The sequence below is a fragment of the Microtus pennsylvanicus genome, chromosome 5 (genome assembly GCF_037038515.1).
Source record: "Microtus pennsylvanicus isolate mMicPen1 chromosome 5, mMicPen1.hap1, whole genome shotgun sequence".
Lineage (NCBI taxonomy): Eukaryota > Metazoa > Chordata > Mammalia > Rodentia > Cricetidae > Microtus > Microtus pennsylvanicus.
In genome coordinates, this window is record NC_134583.1 from 83,203,471 (window position 1) to 83,224,489 (window position 21,019).

The window sequence follows — 21,019 nt, forward strand, 5'->3', positions numbered from 1 at the left end:
GAAGGCAAGGTACAACAAAAGCAGAGCACCCCTCAAGGGTCAATGAAGGAAAAGACAGACATGGGCCCAGAAGATGTCAGGTATGTCATGGCCTGTCCCTGTTATCCCTAACCTTTCCAGCCACCACTGTCTGGTCTCAGGCACCTCTGCCTTCTGGTCTAGATCCTCTGCTTCACTGCAGCTCCAAGTGGCAATAGGCTTTGGCCCTATTCAACCCCATGGTTCCTGCCTTGACTTACACTTGTGTCTAGGAACCTACTTATGGCTAACTCCTAATTTTCAGGAGCTTGTCCATACAGAGAACTCAATGCCCACCAAATGACAGAACCAAACAAGGTAGAGTAGGCAAAGGCAAAGACAATGATCAGAAAATAAAACCACAAGTTCCTAGTGCTATAGAATGACACTGTTTTGCCTACTGCTAGCAGGAAAGGTGGGAGAAGCATGGAAGAATTGTTTGGAGTACGCCAATAACCACTCAAGAAACCATCAGGTACAGCAGTATGGACCTCAAAAGGCACCACCTGGTCTGGAAACACTCTATGTACCAAGCACAGGAAACAGGACAGAGTGTGGCAGCTTGAACTACCTAAGTGGTGGGATCATTAGCTTTTGCTTTTTTTTTTCTCGATGTGCTTTGTCTTTCTACAATAGACACATAATACCAAGTTTCACAAGAACAGAGGTCCTCCTCCCTCTCCCATGACACCCATACAAGGATTCAAAGTACACCCATCAGAATTCCACAAGCTGGGAGCTGGAGAGATGGCTCAGTGGTTAAGAGCACTGCCTGCTTTTCCAAAGGTCCTGAGTTCAATTCCCAGCAACCACATGGTGGCTCACAACCATCTGTAATGAGATCTGGTGCCCTCTTCTGGCCTGCAGGCATACACACAGAATATTGTATACATAATAAATAAATAAAATATTAAAAATAAAAAAAAAGAATTCCACAAGCTCTGGGCATACAGGACTGTGAATACAACTGAGGGTTCTAAACATGCCTGTGTACCCAGTTCTCAGAAGTGCCATGACCACCAACCTTCACTCTTCAGAGGTGGACAAAGAAACCAATATTGTCCCCATTGTGAACACCAACCAGGTCCAGTCCAGCCAAAACCCCATGGTAGCAGCACGGACCACCAGAGAACAGCTAATCAAGACAGAGAAACTCACATTTCCAAGAAAACGTGTGTCTCAGTCCCACCTCTCCAAATAGCCAGACCTGACCCCATTTCCACCTGGGAGTGGCAATGCCCTCCAGGCTTCCTGGCTCAGATTCTTCTCCCTCTGTGTCAACACATAAGCAGAGCCCAGTGCCCTTCCTGTACCCTTTGTTCTTTGTCTTTAAACAGTAACAATGCGACATGGAAAAATGGCAACCTAACTTCCCCTGCTGACTTCCCAGGTGCTAGACACTGTGTGGGGTCCACTTCAGACTGACTTGTCTCTACCCTCAGTGAGGCAAGGATAATGATTCACTCTCATTTTACAGGAAAAATGCAGGTCAGAGAGAGACCACATGTTAAGAGCCAAGATTATGGTTTGACCCCTCCCATCTCAGCCCACCCACTCAGGTGTCACCAGAGCACAGGGAGTGTCCGACTGCTTGCCATCTGTGGTATTCTCTACCCCACTATAACAGGTCCAGTTCAATGATACAGTCTCTTATGCACCACACCCTACTCTCCTTGTGAGGCCACTGAACCTCATATATATATATATATATATATAGATCCTACTCACTGGTAAGCTCCTGTGGGGTCTGCTGTTGTAGAGAGTGCAGCAAGCCTCTAAAGCCTATCATGTGCAGGCCCACAGCCAGGGTAAGCAGCTCCCAGAGAAACCTGGCTAGATATAGTCACTGAATGGAGGCATACTGTCCCACAAGAGCCAACTGCCTGTCCTGGCCGTCACATGTTCTTCCCTCCTTCAGCAGCACCATTCTGCCAATTACTAGGTGCCAGGCAGCACAGCTGGCAAATCAATCAGGCTATGTAGGAGGTGCTAAATATCCAGACCAGGTTGGGGGTTCAGTAACCCTTCATAAGTGGGCAATCCCAACACCTATCTCTAGGGGTATTTCATGTGTGATTCCCCTCTATATGTTGTAAATACCATTGGTTAATAAAGAATCTGTCTTGGACCTGGCAGGGCAGAAGAGGTAGGCAGGAAAAACTAAACTGAATGCTGGGAGAAAGAAGGTGGAGTCAGGGAGAAGCCATGTAGCTGCGCTGGAGACAGACGTGCTGGAACCTTGCTGGTAAACCACAAGCCTTGTGGTAAAGTATAAAATAACAGAAATGGGTTAAATTAAGATATAAGAGCTAGCTAATGAGAAGCTAGAACTAATAGACCAAGCAGTGATTTAATTAATACAGTTTCTGTGTGGTTATTTCAGGGCTGAGTAGCCAGGAACAAACAAGTGGCCCTCTTACAACAGGTATTCCCTGGCCTTGTTAAAGCCCTGAGGAGATGACACTCAGAGTAAAGCCATAAGGAAGTCAGAGGATTTCCACTAAAGTCACAAATCTGCCAGGCCAAGTCCCACACACAGTAGGTACTAAATCAGACGAGAAATAGACCCCATACCACCTAGACAGCACTCAGGTTGGATGGTAGCTTCAGACTACATGCCCATCTCACCCACTGACAGGCACTGGCTGGCAGTACCCTTGTTGATATGAGTGAGCCCTGGGTACTCTCAAGGCACTAGCTCTAGAAATGGGAATGTTCTCTCACCTGCTTCCCCCAGCACCTGACAACAGAGAGGGGAGACAACCCAACCAGGTAAGGAACAGTATATTTGCTTTAAAGCTTCTGACTCTTGACTACCTGGGACTGGATGGTAATCACAGGTTCCTCCTACCTCCTGGATAGGTCATTCTCTGCTGGCTCTCCTTGACTCCCAGTTTCTGAGGTACCTGAAGAGCAACCTAAGGGCATTTAGAGAACTAGTCAAGTTCAGAAACCAAAACCCAAATGATGCCATAAGTGGTTCTAAAAGTGCTTTAATACTTCAATTTGGGACAGGTACTCCTCAAGGCAGAAAGCCCTGAGGCTACACAGGCTGAAGCAAAGCTTTCATCCACTAAGCCTTCCTCAGATACCTGGTCCCTACCAAACACCTGCTTGTCAAAGCATCAGGTGAAGGTAATGGCCCCACACACCAAGTCTAACACAGTGTCCTTCCAGCCTCTACTCTTTCTGCAAACACAGTGGGTTAGCTGCTGCTTCATGCTATATACAGCAAGTATTGCCTTCTATAGCAGTAGGGCTATGCTGACTTGTCGTTCTAGAGCAGTGGTTCTCAATCTTCCTAATGCTGCAATCCTTTAACACAGTTCATCATGTTGTGGTGACTCCATACCAAAAATTACATAGCTGTAATTCTGCTACTGTTATAATCATAATGTAAATATCTGTATTTTCTGGTTGTCTTTGGTGACCCCTGTGAGAATCGCTATTCTAGAGTAAGAATAAGGAGCAAGGTTTAAAGCTTCAGTCAGGCTCCTGAGTTCAAGCCCTCACACAGCAGTAACCACAGAGGTACAGGTAGAAAGGCAGGGTGAAAGAAGGTGATAACTTTCCCTCTTCGCTCCCTCCAGATACTGAGAATCAATCTCACAATGAAAGGCAACTATTTCTTCAAGGCAGTCTCATGAAAAATGTGAAGGAGTGTCTAAAGTGGGTTCAATCCTGAGCAGGCCTCTGTGGTTCCAGTGGCACCTCCATCTGGTATGCGGTTCTATCATAATATGAAGTATCCCTTTTTAGAAGAACGTGAACAGGAGAGCAATGGGCACAGCAGCTACTCATGGACTCACTGTCTTGTGCTGCTATTGGAGTCACAGGAACCTTGTGGGAAAGTACAGATAGGAAGAAAAGAGGGAGGAAATAAGGGTCAGGAAAGACAAGTAGCCATACCCTACCCAGAGAGGGACAAGAAAAGGGGCTGGGGCCTTAGAGAGGCCAACCAGGTACCTGGAGGAAGCCATGCTGAATGGACGAAGCAAGCCAGAATAAAAGAAGACTTATTAGCATTGGGCTGAGTGGCCAAGCTGAGGGAAGAAGTAAGATCCCAAAGGAAGACACCAGGAGGCAATGACCCTAGCAAGAGAACAGAACGAAGGGTAGATTCCATATAGGAATTTTTTTTCCACCAAAAGGCCAGAGCAGGTCAGCATGTCAAGGCTACCAAGTCCCAGAGGCAGAGGGGCATTAGCAAGAGATTGCTAAAAACATAAAGAATGATCTTTTTAAAGCACTCCACTAGAGACTGGAGAGACGGTTCAGTGGCTAAGGGTACTAGCTACTTCTCCAGAGGACCCAGGCTGATTCCCAGCAACCTGGTGGCTCACAGTTGTCTGTAACTTCAATTCCAGGGGATCTGATGCTCTCTTCTGGCCGCCACAGCACTAGGCATGCATATGGTACACAGAAGTACATCCAGGGAAAATACCCAAACACATAAGTGAAAAAATAATAATTTAAAAATAAAACCTTCCACTAAGAAACAATTATTTTGATAAAAAGCAAAGCCCAGAGATAGGCAGACTAGAGACAAAGCAGACTCCTATTCTCTGGTCGACATGGCTGCGTCTATGACTCCCTTTGCTAGCGCTACCAAGAACACTGGGCCTTGAATACTATGGTCCATCACATCCTGTGATGTCATACAAGGAAAGTTCACAAGGTCACAGCAAAAAGATACAGTAGAGAGAAGGGGCCAGGAAGGAACCCAATCACATTTCTGAGGACAAACTACTATCAGAGTTTGTCCCTTCTATCTCCAGCAGTAAGAAGGTCAGGTGTCAGGCCTCAGAGGCTCTCCATTGTTTACAGCAGAAGAGACCCTAAAGACTACAACTGCAGGCACAGACCAGAAGGGACTAGTCACTTAGCCATGGATTAGGTATCAGGGAATCTAGGAAGTCTATCTCATCCTACCTGGAGGTCAACTTGAAGTTACTCTGCCACAGAACTCCACCCACCTGGAGTTCTGTGTCACCTTGGTGATCCTAGTGCCTTCTGACCAAACCTTGGGATAAGAACCAAGGGCTAACAAGACCAACAATAATTTCACTGTACCCAAAGAGCAGCCTCTTCTCCCAGCCCCGCCCCCATACCCAGGCAGCTGTAACTCTGACCAACAGAAACTGACAAGAATGCTGCTCTCCCCTTCCAGGCCATTTCACTGTGGTGGGAAGCTCCCCCAGAGGGAAGAGCCCCAGAGTTACAAAGCCTCAAGTAGCATCTAAGCCCAGAAGTTAACCAAAAATCCCTCTCTGTTCCATGAATATGACTTGCCTCTCACACCTTTACCCCACTAGTGTTCAATACAACTATGCATAGGCTTGGTAAGGGCCAAATCCCACCAGAACTAACACAAACCACCCTGGGACCCAAGCTCTACAGGTGGCAAAAAGCAAGGCTGTTCTTGCCAGTTTTTCCACTTTGGAAAACAGTTCTTTTTCAAGTTAAAAATGTTATTTAGGGCACTCGGGAGGCAGAGGCAGGCGGATCTCTGTGAGTTCGAGACCAGCCTGGTCTACAAGAGCTAGTTCCAGGACAGGCTCCAAAACCACAGAGAAACCCTGTCTCGAAAAAAGCAAAAAAAAAAAATGTTATTTAGGGGCTGGAGAGATGGCTTAGCAGTTAAAGAGCACTGGCTGCTCTTCCAGAGGTCCTGAGTTCAATTCCCAGCAACCACATGGTAGCTCACAACCATCTGTAATGAGATCTGGCACCCTCTTCTGGCCTGCAGGCATACATGCAGAAAGAACACTGTATACATAATAAATAAATTTTTTAAAAAGTTATTTATATTAAATTATGTTTAGTTCTTATCCTTTTAAAATGGTTAAAGATATTTCTGTTTAATGTCTAAAATGGTTAAGTCCTGATATCCACGACTAACACACATCTAATTAAGACTTAGAGTCTAAAGGGAGCAAAGAGTTTGAGAATGCTGCTCTAAGCCAAAGAGGAAACTTCTTGTAAGAAAGGCTACATTGGGAAACATGTTCTGATAGCCAGCCAACACCAAGACACTCAAGAAAGCAAGGCCCTCTTGGACTCCCAGACAGATGGAGGTAACACAGGCAACCTGGAAGAACTAGATGAGGCGAGGTGAAAACACCCTGTCTGAAGCACAAAGGTTAAGGATCAGGAAGGAGCAGCAGCAACAGATAAGCAGACTTCCAATCCTTGCCCCATCTGGAGCTGCTGAGCCAAAATCACAGTCAGAGATGCAGAGTTGGACAGGCACTTGTCCCCAGAGCTGCCATAAGACATATATTTACCCTTGCTGAGTGTCCCTGTCACAACAGAAACAGTGAGTACAATGAGTAGACAGCTGTGGCCTCTGCTGAGAACAGACTGCTTTAAAGAGATGTGGCCAAGAGCACCATGGAAAGAAGAAAGGAGGGCTCTTTCCTAACAATTTTGGCAAAGCACAAGGAAAGCCCAAGGCCAACCCATAATACTCCTCATGTACAAGCAAAGTGTAAATCATAGCCATGAAACAATATAGTGATCTGAAAAATCCAAGATACACTCAAATAAGAGTTTAAAAGCAAAACAAAAAACTTAAAAAAAAAAATCTACCTCGCCAGGTGGCGGCGGCACATGCCTTTAATCCCAGCACTTAGGAAGCAAATGCAGGTGAACCTCTGTGAGTTCGAGGCCAGCCTGATCTACAAGAGCTAGTTCCAGGACAGGCTCCAAAACCACACAGAGAAACCCTGTAACAACAACAACAAAAAAAATCTATCTGGAAGGGGCTGAAAAGATGCTTCAGCAGTCAAAAACACATACTGCTCTTGCAGGGGACCTGAGTTTGATTCCCGCACCCACAACAAAAGCCTCACATCTTATAACTCTAGCTTTGGGGAGATTTAATTCCTCTAGCCTCTGTGGACACCTGCACTCATGTACAGACAGCTACACACACACCATTAAAAATAAGAAAAAAAATTTTCAATGTACATGGCATCGGGGATGTGACTTGGTTGGTACAGCACTTATCTAGCATGCATGAAGCTCTGGGTTCATCCCCCAAAGGGCATAAATAATGTGTGGTGGTACATGCCTATAATCTTAGCACTCAGGAGGTGGTGTAGACCAGCTCAGGCTACATATGACCCTGTTTCAAACTAACCAACCAAACAACAGACAAACAAAACACAGTATCTGCACTGAGCAGGTGACAGGCTTTGTCATTATTTCCTAAATAATACAAGCTTGCAAATATCTACATGGCAGTTGGACCTGTCATATATCAGAAGAAAATCTAGAGATGATCTGCAGTACATAGTAGGGTGGCCATGTTCCATATAAATATACCACTTACGTAAGAGACTTGAGCATTTGAGCAGCTTCGTACTTGAGGTGGCCCAGGGAGCACTACCCTTAAAATATTAAGGAATACCTATACAGAACTGTAAATTCATAGCATCTCCAATGAAACATTATAGGGGTTTTTGTTAGTTTATTATTTCATACTGGCTTTTTTTCCTCATCAAAAAAGAACTTGGTAATAAAGCCAGGCACACTCTCAAGACATTTAGAATTCCACTACTCATATACTGAGGCTGGTTGAAGCAAGATCTTGACTCTCAAAACTAAAAGGAGAGGGAAAAAACCTAACTTGTTTCCTGATGACAATGATGTATGTACTTGTTTCAATCCACAATACTCAAAAGACAGTTGCCAAATCATGAGACAAAATGCTTTGCCATTATCCCCTAGAGCAGTGGTTCTCAACCTTCATAATGCTGTGACCCTTTAATACAGTTTCTCTCATGTTGTGGTGACTCCAACCATAAAATTATTTTTGTTGCTACTTCATAACTGTAATTTTGCTACTATTATTAACTGTAATGTAAATATCTGATAAGCAGGATATCTGATGTGTGATTACTATGAAAGGGTCATTCTACCTCCAAAGGGGTCGTCCCCACAAGTTGAGAACTGCTGCCCTAGAGTGCCGGTCAGAGCCCTGATCCTCCAGCCACTTCTCCCAATCCCTTTTCCTGTTCAGGGGATAAAAGAGCTAATTCAAAAGTACTCCCACTAGCTAAAGTTGGGGCAATTCACTCATCAAAATAAAAAAAAAGAATAAAAGTAATAAATGATGAAGACTGTACTTGACTGTAGAATACTGAACAAGTCTACGGTGACCTAGGGAAGACAGTACAGGCAGCCCTCCTGTGCAAATATCCATACCTTGTCAGCCTTCCATCTTCATGGCACCTTCTCAAACCCTAGGATCTCCACTAAAATTACTCTCCTGCCCCACATCCACCATACTCCAGTTTCCTTACGTTCCCTTTAAGTAGCAGACCTCTTGTCTCTATTCATATAGCACTCACCTTTGGCAGCTCCTTGATTCCACTAGAGTCTGGCTCACACCTTGTATCTCACAACACCAGTGCTCACACAAACTGCCTTGTCACATATGGCACTGAAAGAACTGGCTAACGAGTAGAAAGGCAAGTATGCTGGTGGCACGAAGTTCTGCAGAGAACACTGACACAGGGCTGGGGACCTAGCCAGGACTTCACACAGCAAGGTCCCATGCAGACAAGACAAGCTGTGTGTTACACCATGCTTAGACTAATTTTACATTCCTGGGCTTGATCCCAAGGCCAGCCTCAAACATCACTTCCTTGGGGACACTTGGCATTGTCAGGCCTTTTCAAAGATTTGGGACACAGTCCCACAAGGTAAAGGCAGGAACCTTCAGTAGGGACACTGCAGTCCAAAACTGTCGAGGGCTGCTGAGACTGTGTCTCTTCTGCTAGCTCAATGAGGGAAGAAAAGGAGTACCACTGAAAAGGCAACTAAGAAAGTGCCTGACCCTAAAGGCCACAGGCAAAAGCCAGAGGCCAGGCCATTCCTCCTGTTTCTACCTATTCACCATCCATGACCTCTGGGGGACAAGCTCATACACAGAAGTGAGTCTTGTGCCTTCCTGACACACCAAAACAACAAAATACATCATCCAAAAATCACTGGGCCCAAAGTAGAACACAACATAACCACATGGACTTAACTGTACATGGCCCCATGACCCTGGCAGGAATGTGCCCACTAAGGATTGTGGGAGCAACTGGATGAAAACTGCAGCCCAGATGGTCAAGCATGCTGGCAAAGAAAACCTTCAAAGAGAAAAAAAAAAAAAAACAGGTGTGGCTATGGTCCATGGCACAGACACTGACAATGCCAAGTGGAGGGGCCGTGGGTCACAATTGGTCTGAATGCCCTATTGAACAACCTCTTCCTTCTCTCTTTAACCTTTTGTTTTTATTTCAATTGTTTCTACTTCCGTGTTCCCAGGCACCATCCCATGAAGCTGCAGTGAACTCCAGCGGGCGTGCCCTAGCTGAGAAATCCTATACAGAAAGAAAAACAAACAGGAGGTAGGCACAGAATGGAAGGAACTTCTGGCAAGGCAGAGAGGAGCAGCTAGCACCTTCTTCTGCCAGACTGGTCCACAAGACAGGGTGCACAGAAATTCCCACCAAGAAATGCCCAACGACCTTACCGCACTCTTTCGGTTACATAGTAGAGCAAGAGAGGGTAGATGGTGCCCACTAGGACCTGAGCTTGTCCACCCTGCCGACAGGCTGAGCTTCCCTCAGGGCTGTACAGCACGTCTATACAAACACAGGAAGCGGGGTTTAAGTGTGTCTGTTTCCATGGCCACTGCAAGGAAGATACAGGAAATGCTGGGCTACCAGGACCACTGATATAGGCGTTCCCAACTGAGTTGGCCTTTAACATGTGCTATACCAAATGACCGTGGCAGACCACAGCTCCTCCTGAGAGGAAGTCTTGCAAGTAAGTACTCTCAACTGTCATCCCACAAGCAACAATGAATGATAGCAAGGTCTAAAGGCAGCCTGAGAAGATGCCTTGCTGGGCAGGTACAGAGTATGGCAGTATGAATCAACAGTTGGATTGAGGACCCACTAAGGAAAGCAAGCACTGGCCTCACACACTTTTACAGGGAAGCACAGCCGTGCCATCTAACTGTCCCCAGTCAACAGAGAGCTCTTCTTCAACACACCACTGGCCTCACCCTACTCAATGCTGGCCAGCTTGAGGATGCTTGTATATGAACTCCTAGGGGACATTCTAAGCAAACAAGAGTGTCCTGAAGTACACAGCACTCACAATCACTGGGGTTTTTTTGTTTGTTTTTTGTTTTTTAAGGGAATGGGAACACAAAAGACCCAAGCAGATACTTTTGCAACCCCAACCCAGATGACTACCTGGGCAGCCCTCATGGAAAGAAGCTATTCCTGAGGGGTGTTCCGAGAATCACATCTTTCAGTGGGACAATCTACTAGAGAGCCTGGCTCCAAGAGATGGCATCTCCATCATGCCTTTAGGCCTCTTGCAGATATCCTCTCCACTAACTATGCCTCAATCTTTTAGGAAGATTCCTATACTCTACTTCACACTCACTCAGATCCTTGATACTTCTATTGTGCTTGCCCTGTCCTCCTCTGCTAGCCTTAGCTTTCAAAACACTGACCTTGGAGCCATTGAAAACCTTACCCTCAGCATAGGGTATGGGATCCTTGGCTGGGGAAGGAGTACAGTTCACTGTCCTAAAAGATTGGGTTACAACATCATCAGTCATGACTGCAAACTTTCAACAACCACCTCAACAACAACAGAACATACAAGTCTCCTCACAATTCCTGGTGGAACAACAAATGGACACAGTTACTGATATCCATCACTGAATCTATCACAGAACAGGTCTCATGACTCCATTTATACACTACACTGGAATAGAGTGGATTGATGCGGCCTCTTGTGGGGGTGGGGATCTGCAGCAACTAGAGAGCTATTCAAAGAATGATGGTAATGTTCCATAATGGGCTGAGGATGGCATGGTAGGGGGTTTGCCCAAGATGCTGAAGGCTGTGGGTTCCACACCTAGCAACACACATATGCAGAAATTTTGTAAACTAAATTAAATCATGGTCTTAGTAACAAAAATCTGTAATTTTACTAAAAATTACCTAATCATATACTTAAAACAAGCAAACTTGGTGGTATGTAAACCATACCACATGAGGCTATTCAAACAAAACCTACAGACTCTGGCAAGCCCAGTCAGAAGTCAGTCACCAGAAATACTCTCCCAGGAGATAAAGCCTTTTACCCCATGCCAAACTTGCAGACACCTACACACAACTGCTCAGAGTAGAAGACTACTGAAAGCTGCTCCAGAAAGGCTGGAAAGCCCTAAGGCCATTTAGTTTTTACCTGTTAGCTGAGCAAGAGCAGACCTCCAAATGTACACTGTATGAACCGCCAACACCAAGTTTAATCTCCTGACAGCACCCAATGCCTGAAGAGTAACAGGAGAGCATGACTGAGAAGGGCACTTGTAGTTCTACAAGAGTCAGGAACATGTGGAAAGGAGCCACAGGGCAGGCTTGAGAGGGACTACTGGAGGGGGCAGAGTCAGGAACATGTGGAAAGGGAGCCACAGGAGCAGGCTGGAGAATGACTACTGGAGGGGGCAAAGAGAGGTTCAGTAAGGGTTGCTGGGCAGGAGGGCCAATTTGCTATTTTCAGGGGAAGAGGAAAAAGTGTGTACTTCTGAGTCCCAGGAATTCAGGAGCTTCTGGACTGCTTTCCACTAGATAAAATCCAAACTACACTCAGACCTTCTGCTCAAATGCCAGCCCCTGACAGGAAAGATTCAAGAGTTTTCTAAAGTATCACACAATTTGTTGAGGTTCCCTCTTCCAAATCCTGAGCAGCTTCTCCTTAGGTGTTACGCATTCTTGGGTGTCCAGAACAGAACAAAGATTCACTATACAAAAGTTGTAACCTTTTCTAAAAAGAGCTGAAGGTGGTCTGACTAAATACACTGCTTAACAAGAAGCTCAAAGTTTTTCCAAGCAGAGGAAACCAACAGCACAAGAGGCAGCTAAGAGCCACACCTACAACATTCTCCAGAAAAGTCCCAGCAGGTCCACTACCAAGTCCCAACGTGCCAAACTCTGCTCTGGCTATCCCAAGCATGTTTCCCTGTAGGGCCTCCCTTCCTCTGAGCAGCTGAATGCAAAAGATAAGGCTGTGAGATGCTCATGCTCGCAGTCCCAGCTTGATCCTCATCCAGCTAAGAGGAAGATGTGGTTTTCCACTTGCATTTTTGTAGAGCGCTGGCTCTAACAATTGCTGGAAAAGAACGCTACTCTCACACCCATTACTTGGTCCATGCAACATGAAGCAATCCAACAAAACCTTTACTTTAAAGCAAGCAAGCAAACAATCCTTCTCAAAACACAACCACTGTATTCTAAACTCCTCAGTGACAATGTATGGTCGGAATTAAGAAAATTATCAAGATACAGTAAAAGATGATACTTTTCTCCAATTCTTCCAGATGAAAACTAGTTAAAGGATTAAATGCAGATAAAGTTCCAGCCCTGAGCAAACAATGGGCACTCGGGAGGAAAAAATGGCTTCACTCCTTACTGGCCACCTTGCCAGCTCTCACCCAGGGATCAGAAGACAAAGAGGATGAGATCTCTGGGTGTGTGTGGAGTGACAGGGATCTCTGAAGCACACTCTAAAACTTTCATGTCTTCCTACTTTTATAGCAATACAATGAAAGCAGGATGTTTCCTCTATGTATCGTGCCTCTATCCTCCAAAGACATCAAGGAGGAACTGTATCTGACCACTAGGGGAAAAAAAGGATTTTTAGACAGGTACTGTATAAAAGAACTTAGGAATGCCAATATCCAGTATGCAATCTGTGACACTTAAGAACACGAACACAAAGATAATTACCCTGCAACCAGATCCCTCTTAAAAATCTCCACTGCCCTTTGCAACCACATCTCTATTTTTTACAGTGAAGCTGAGATTCCTTCCTTTCCTAAAGCCCCAAAAGCAGAAGCAGCTTCCAGCTATATGCTCTAGGGCCTAGACAGACCCTATCCTAGGGTAAGAGATAAGGGTTCAGCTGTCCCTTCCCACAGGGCTCCTTGTTCCCAAGGAGTCACAAGAACCAGTGCCTCCAAAGGCCGATGATGGTTAATGTATGCTTATTTGCAATGCTGACTCAGCCCCCACAAAAGTCCTCAGTCAGTTTCAAGACTGGCTTCTGGTCGGTCTGTAGGCAAAAGGCACCTGCCACTCATGGGCATGGACCTGTAAAAATAACACGTACAAAAGTGGACAGCTTCCTCAGCGACTCAGCTGAAGATCCAGGTCTCTTGCAGTGGAACCGTTTTCGCAGGTAGGCCAAGTTATCTCCAATGCCGGCTCCCTCCACAGAGGCACAAAGGGAGACTGCACTGAAGAGGCTGGACACAGCTGTGTGTCCTGCATTTAACATCCCTGGGCTTCAGAGACCTTGAAAATGAACAGGACAGATCCCAGGCCAATGCCTACTGTATGCCAAACATGTGCCGGCCCTTATCTCTGTTCACCCTTCCATATACCTGTACTGAACATTCCACAGCTTCCATCCAACACGCAATGCTTTAAAGCAAGGCTTGTGAGGAGGACACAGCTAGTAAGCAGAGAGGAGTCGGTGACAGTGCTGCCTCTTAGAGAAACCAGATGGGCCTGGTCCCCTGTGTCACCTAAGTGGTACAATGTGGCTCCTGGCCTCCCTTGGTCTCCTGATTACCCATGGGGTTGCCTGTCCTCTTGGTCCGCCCTCTCCCTAGGCTGCACGCACTGGGAGGTCAGAACCCGTCTCCATCACCTCAGTCATCCTGAAAGTACCACCGCTTACTCTGCCCTCCGCCTCTCCCCAGCTTCTAACTCCAGGGTCCCGCGCAGCCATCCTACTGCCGAAACCAAAGGCGGGCAACTCCATGGCTCAGAATGCTTAGGTTGAACCCGCAGCAGGGCCGCGGGCACCGCCACAGGGACGGGGGACTGAGAAGCTGGAAGAGCGCGCGCGGCCAGGAGCGCCCGCCTCTCACTCTCCTCAAAAGTAAATTAGAAGAAAGTCATTTGGGCGGAAGAACTTTCGCAGGCCCCGCGAAGACCGACGAAGGACGGCGCCCGGCGTCCGACTCGCGGCCCGTCATCCCGCGGCGAGGGGCCGCGGCCTCTCGGGACAGCGCCTTGGGGACCGGGCCTCGCTCCCGCCCGCCGCCCTCCCGCCCGGCCGGCCTCCCGGCGTCCCGCAGCGGCTGGCCGTCCTTCCGAGCCCCCGCCCCTCCTGGAGCCAGCCGTCCGCCGCCCCGCGTTCGCTACGTTCGCCGCCGCCCCGCACAGCGCCGCGCTGCGCCGGCAGCCGCCACTCACCCCATGAGCCAGTCCATGGCTGCGCGGGGCCCGCGCCTCGCTCGGCCTCAGCCCCGCCGGCGGCCGGAAGTAAACACTCGATGGCTCCCGCCCGCTGCAGGAAGTGACGCGCGCACGGCTTGCTGGGACGCGTAGTCCCAGCGGCCCCTGCGGCCCCGCCCAGGAGTACCTGTTCTGGAGTGGCGGGACCTGCGGCACCGCGAAACTTGAGACCCCAGAGCACCCAGGACCCGAAGACTGCTCGGAACTCCGGAATGCCCCAGACTAGCAAAGTGCCTGTAACATCACAGTGAACTTGACCCTGGAGCACACCCGATCCCGGTGTTGTACACCCTGGAGTGCCAAGACTTCAGAGTGCCCGGACCCCAGGAGTGACCCTTTCTCCCACAGTACCCTAATCCGCGGAATGCACAGACCCCAGGAATCTGAAAATTCCTGGAACCTGAGTATCCAGTATCTCAGTATCCAGAAACCCAGTATCCCAGACCTGGGAGTGCCAGACTCAGAAGTGCCTGGAACCCCAGAGTGGCCCCCACCCTGTGTCCCTGAACTGGGAATACTCTGAACCCCAGAGTGCATCCCCGAGTATGTGCCCCTTCCTCCGCAGAGCCTCATCCCTGACTGTTTATATCCCTCGTGTTAGCCACCTTAACCCTGTAGCCATCTTTGCCCCACCTAGTGCCTCTACCTGAACTGTTCTGACCACATTGCCTCTTCTGTGTCCCCTTGCTTTGCTGTCTGTTCCTTTTCACCCCAACTGTCCACCCGTGTGGACTTGCTTGTCCCCTTTTTGTCCCCTTGCTCCTTGAGCTGTACCCTCTGGCTCTTGGGTGACTATCATCCAGGATGCCACAAGTCTCCTCATTGTCCTGGATATCTGTCCTATTGGTAGCTTTTTCCAGAGCCTGACCAGTATCAGGAACTCAGTGAGTAACTGTGAAAGACTGGCTCTCCATTCTCCTCTTCACTGTGGAGATGCTCCCAGGATCACACACTTGAGCAGAGGGATCACAACAACTCAGTTCACTAGTGTCTTCAGTGGGGTGTCATGAATTGTGGGCACCAGACCAATAATACCTTCAGGCCATCTGCCCACTCTAATACAGGTGCCATATACTTGTACATATACATGTACTTGAAATGGTACTCACTCCTCCCAAAAGAACCATTCTAGCAATCTGGGAGATTTCCCATCCATTCCTCCTTTATAGGCACCTGGAGGGGATGGGTGCTGGTGACAACCAACAGATACCTGAGATGAAACAGTGAGGAAGGAAATACCTAGAGAGAGGAAAGTCACCTAATCAGGATTATATCAGGAGGAAATCAGGTCTGTGCTCTCCTCCATTTCCATTCACATGGCTGCCCATGGTCATACTGAATAACTCCCCCACCCCATAACCACCTTGCTTTTAGCCAACCATCCGCTGGTTGCCTTACAATGTTCCTTTGTCCACTGCTGCGGAGGAGCATCAGTCCTTGGTAAACCAGCCTGCTTTTGACTGCCACCATCTGTCTCTGTGTGTGTGCACACACGCACGTGCACGTGCTTGCCATTTGAGAAGAGATCATCAGATGCCCTGGAGCTGGAGTTCGTTACAAGTAGTTGTGAGCTCCCCAGTGTGAATGGTGAGAACTGAACTCCTGTCTTCTGGAAGAGCAGCAAGCACTGTGAACCCCTAGGCAGTCTCCAGCCCTCCATTTTCTTCTCATTGTAATGAGAATAATAATTCAGTAATATGTTGCTTCATAATAGAGTTACATCCTGAGAATTTCCTTGTTAGGCCATTTTATCCCATACACAGACCTAGATTGTGTGGCCTTTTACACACAGACTACAAGGTGTAAGGTGTTGCTCCTGAGAAACAAATCTGTACAGATGTTACTCTGCACTGTAGGCAACCGGAACATAGTAGAGTCTGTGTATCTAAACAGATCATTTGTACCAACACCATCGCAAACACAAGTAATGGATTATGTAAGATGTAACATCACTAGACTAGTTTTCAGCTTCATTAAACTCTTATGGGACCACCGTCATATATGCTTTTCACCTGTGCCCACAACATTATAGATCACACAAACATTTTACAAGTGTCTAAAAATGTGGCATAAGTATGAGGTCATTGTGTAGGTGGGAAGCAGGGGAGAGTAAGGTGTACCTGAGCATACTAGCTGGTGCAGCAGTCCCCAAGTTCAAGCTTGGCCCTCTTCCCTGGATGATACTGCACTATAGGGTATGCCCAAGCCCAGTTCAAAGGGAAAATACAGATCATATGCTTGTACCAGGACCTTACAGACCATCTGATTGGGAGTTCTATGTCCTAGTGGTAAGATGTTCAACCGCCATGCAGCACTCTTTTGTTTGTAGTACTAAGACCTGAACTTAGGGTCTTCTTCATGCTAGGCAAGAACTGTACCACTGAGCTATATCCCCAGACTTCTTTATTTTCAGATAGGGTCTCATTGAGTTGGCCAGGTTGGCCTTGAACTTTTTGTCTTCTTACTTCAGTCTCCCAAGTAGCTGAGATTAGAATCCTGCACTACTTTAAGGATGGCTTATGATTCTCTTTAGAGGTAATGTTTTTATCTGGTTGCTTGCTTTTTGTGTATGTGCATGCATGTGTGGTTTTTGTTTAAAATGATGTTTTATTCTTTGACAATTTCACACACCTAAAAAATTTCTTCATATTCAACTAAAACCCCCCTCCCTATCCCTTAGAGCACTTCCAATATTTTCCCCCTCACCTTCATGTCTTCTAAAAAAAATACACTGAGTGCTGACTGCAGGCAAGTGTGTGCCTATCCATTGAAGCATGGGCAACCTATCAGCAGCCATACTCCCAAAGGAAATGGTTCTTCCTTCCCCAGCAGTCACCAATTACCAATAGCTCCTCAGCTAGGGATACAGCCTCATGAGCCCTTCTCCTGTCCATGCTGGAATGTTGACTGGCTTGATCTTGTACTGAATGTTCATAAGTGCAATGGCTCTGTCCTATTCAGAAGACATTGTCTATGTGTTTGAGACAGGGTCTCACTCTGGAATTCATTGCAGAGCCCAAGCTGGCCTCAAATTTACAGCAACCCAGCTAGCTGCCTTAGCCTCCTGAGTGCTAGGGTTTACAGTTATGAGCCATCACACCTGGTTAAAGCTGATGTCTTGGTATTCCCAAACCATGGGAGCCCCCAAATGTCACCTATACCTGAGTTCCTAAACTTTCCTGGGGTATGTGTTATTGTGGGATATTGTACACTGTGTGAAAATGTATTCCTTTGATTGGTGTAATAAAAAAAACTGAATGCCAATAGCTAGGCAGGAGGTATAGGTGGGACTTATTATGGGAAGAGAGAGAACTCTGGGAAGAAGAAGGTGGAGTTGCCAGCCAGACATGGAGGAAGCAGCATAAGCAGTATGGGGCGATGAGGTAATGAGCCATGTGACAGAATGCAGATTAAAATAAATGGGTTAATTTACATTAAAAGAGCTAGTGGGGCAAGCCTAAACTAAGGTCAAGCTTTCATAATTAATAGTAAGTCTCCATGTCATTCTTTGGGAGCTGGTTGGTGGGACAGGAAAAGACTTGTTACACTGTCGTGGTTTGAATAAGGACGACTCTCATGGGCTCATCTATTTGAATACTTAGTCACCAGGGAGTAGAACTCTTTAAACAGATTAGAAGGATTGGGAAATGTGGCCTTGTTAGAATGATGTGGCCGTGTTGGAGTAGGCGTGTCATTGGTGGTGCACTTTGAGGTATCAAAAACCCATGCCATGCCTAGGCTCTCCTTCTTTCTGTCTACAGATCAGGATGTAGCTCTCAACTTCTCCTCCAGCATCTGCCTCCATACTCCCTGCCTTGAAGATAATGAACTAAACCTCTGAAACTGTAAGCAAGCTCCCAATGAAATGCTTTCTTTTTTTTTTTTAAGAGTTGCCTTGGTCATGGTGTCTCTTCACAGCAATAGGGCAGTGACTAAGCCAAGATAGAGCCCTTTGGTAAGGATATGTGTTATATTAGCATCTAGCCTTTCACTGGTACCTCAGCTGTAGGGTCTACCCATGGGACATCCTAAACATGGTGGGACATGTTTCTGTGGCCATAACTTGAGGAGAACAGCCTTTGAAATGGTTTACTTCTGAGACAAGGTGGTAGCAACAAGAAGTTCATCTATTGTCCAAAAGACAGCATGCTATTTCTGGCACACTCTACTTATTGAAGTGGGGGTCAAAATATTAGAAACTTAGTTTCCAGGATGGTGGGAGGGGTGTGTCAGAACTTTTAAGAGCCATTTGGTGGGGGCTCCTTTGGCCTCTGCTCTGAAAAAGACTAAGGTAATTCTTGGAGTTGCTTGAAGGTAATTGTTATAAAAGAAGCAAGCATGGCCCTTCCCAGCTCTCTATGCCACTAGGTTTGGTATTTGATCACCCTTTCCTACACATGTTTCCACCATTACTGTATACTGTGAGGCACTATAGCCAAGAAGGATCCATACCAGAGCCTGCACCATGTTGTTTGCACAAAACTGTGAGCTAAACAAACCTCCTTTACAAAGTTAACCTGGGTCCGATATTTTATAATACTGACTTAAAGCTCATTGATGCTGAAGGGACCAGTATTTGGCCCAAGATAGCCCGAGACCAAGTTCTCAGCACAAGGGAGATTTATTTGCCTCAGACGGACAAAGGATAGAGAATAAGAGACAAAAACAGCAGACAGAGGACAAGGAAGAAGGGAAAGGGATCAAGGGAAAGGGGACAGTGATATTTGTCCTAGAGGGACAAAGGACTGCCTCTGGGAAGAGATGACAGATGTGGTCCTAAGCAAATGGCAATTTATAAAGGTAAAAGGGGAAACACTGGGTTAGGATGAGGTGTTTAATATTGATTAATTTCGATTAGATATGTTAATTAGGGCAGCCACAGGGGGTCTTTTGATTGTGGACTTCAGTACTTTTGATAGCTGGACATTGGTGGTCAGCCTCAGGAGGACGAAGTGGTCAAATAAGAGAATAGACCTGGTGCCCAGCTTTAGGAATGAAATATAACAGTTTTTTGGGTGGTTTTTTTTTTTTCGCAAGGCAGAGGGAATAGGGGAAGGGCAAGGCCTGCCAGAGTCCCTTCAGATGTACAGATGTGTTTATGGACTACTGGGTTAAAACTATTGATGTGCTCCAATTAAACTCATTTATGTCTTCCAGTTTATGACAATCCCATTTATTAACAACATTCCCTGTCCTGTTCAGGGATGGAAACAGGAGTAAAACTGTAATGCTGGACGCTCCCCCTCTACGTCTGTCAGAACTGGGAGAGCGACAGTCACCTCTGGGTTTCTCCAGACATGGAGTTTTGGTTCTGGTTTACCATTTTACCTAGAAGATGGGACATAGGGCTTTCTATTTAGCCCCTCCTTCTTTATACCCACCTATTCATCATTAACAGGTTTGGAGTGCCAGCTATGCACGAGGCTTTTATAAGGTGCTTGGAAAACAGAACTGGAAAAATACACACAAATCTTCCTTGGAAGAGCAGTTGGCTGGCAGAAGTACTAACTGATGAGAAAGAGGAGGGATATACATGTCAGGAAGTAATGGGCACGCTGGAGAATAAAGCCACTGCTCACAAAAGGCAGAGAATGCTGGTTGTTAAAGATTGATGCATCTCTTCCAAAAAAAAAAAAAGAAATTGAGAAACCCTGACTCCAAGTACCTCGACTCATGACTGTATATGAAAGAGGAACTGTTATATTCACTGAAGCTGAGGTCACTATGGAGAGGCCTAACTTAGTGCCCTTATAGAAAGGGAAAATTCAGACAGACACTGAAGAGAAAGAGGAGTGATAAAAGTCACCTACAAGGCACAGAGAAACCCAGTGCAGGTACTCCTCACAGCCCTAGTGGTTTTGCGTGTCAACTTAGCACAAGCTAAAGTCATCAGAGGAAGGAGCCTCAGCTGAGAAAATGCTTTCATGAGATCCAGCTGTAAGGCATTTTTCTCATTTAATGATAATGGGGGAAGGTCCAGCCCATGGTGGGTGGTGCCATCGCTGGGCTGTTGTTCCTGGGAAGTTGGCTGATCAAGCCATGGGAAACAAGCCAGTAAGCAGCTCCTCTCCATGGCCTCTGTGTCAGTTTCTGCCCTGTTTGAGTTCCTGTCCTGATTTCCTTCAGTGATGATCAGCAACGCAGAAGTGTAAACCTAATAAACCCTTTCCTTCCCAACTTGCTTATTGGTCATGGTGTTTCATTGCAGCGATAGAAACCCTAAGACACCTAGGAAGGGCCAATCTTGAGGACACCGAAGACAGGACTTCAAGCCTTCAGAGCTAAGACAACATGTGCCTGCACTTCTAAACAACTTGTTTGGTGGCACATTGTGATGGCAGCCTTGGGAACTGACAGCATAGGTCCGTCCTAGATCCTAGATTACCACATCCCTTCCTTCTGTCCAGTTTTGAGGGGTCCCTAGGTCAGGATGTGAGGAGTTATTATCTCCAGCTGTCTAGGGGCTAGTCTCCACCCCATACTAGGCAGCCCTTCAAGTCAGGATTTATGGTTCTCCTACCCCCACCCCAGGTAGTTGTCCTCCTGTGGAGTGGAGGGTTGAAGCCTTTGGGACGACACAAATTGAGTGGCCAGATTTTCAGAGGATAAGGTGATCCTGTCCCTACTCTAAGACATATCTTGAGTTCGCTGGGTCCTTCCCGTCTCACAAC

General features: G+C 46.7%; 1 protein-coding gene across 1 annotated transcript in view; it reads right to left on the reverse strand.

Annotated features, from left to right (window-relative positions):
- Window positions 1-14,397, reverse strand: part of Mob2 (MOB kinase activator 2) — a 56,831-nt gene extending 42,434 nt beyond the window's left edge. Inside the window, exon 1 of the mRNA XM_075972817.1 lies at window positions 14,307-14,397. Within this exon, the coding sequence (XP_075828932.1) occupies window positions 14,307-14,323 (17 nt within the window). The 5' untranslated portion in view covers window positions 14,324-14,397. The remainder of the gene's footprint in view (window positions 1-14,306) is intronic.
- Between the last annotated feature and the right edge of the window lie 6,622 nt (window positions 14,398-21,019).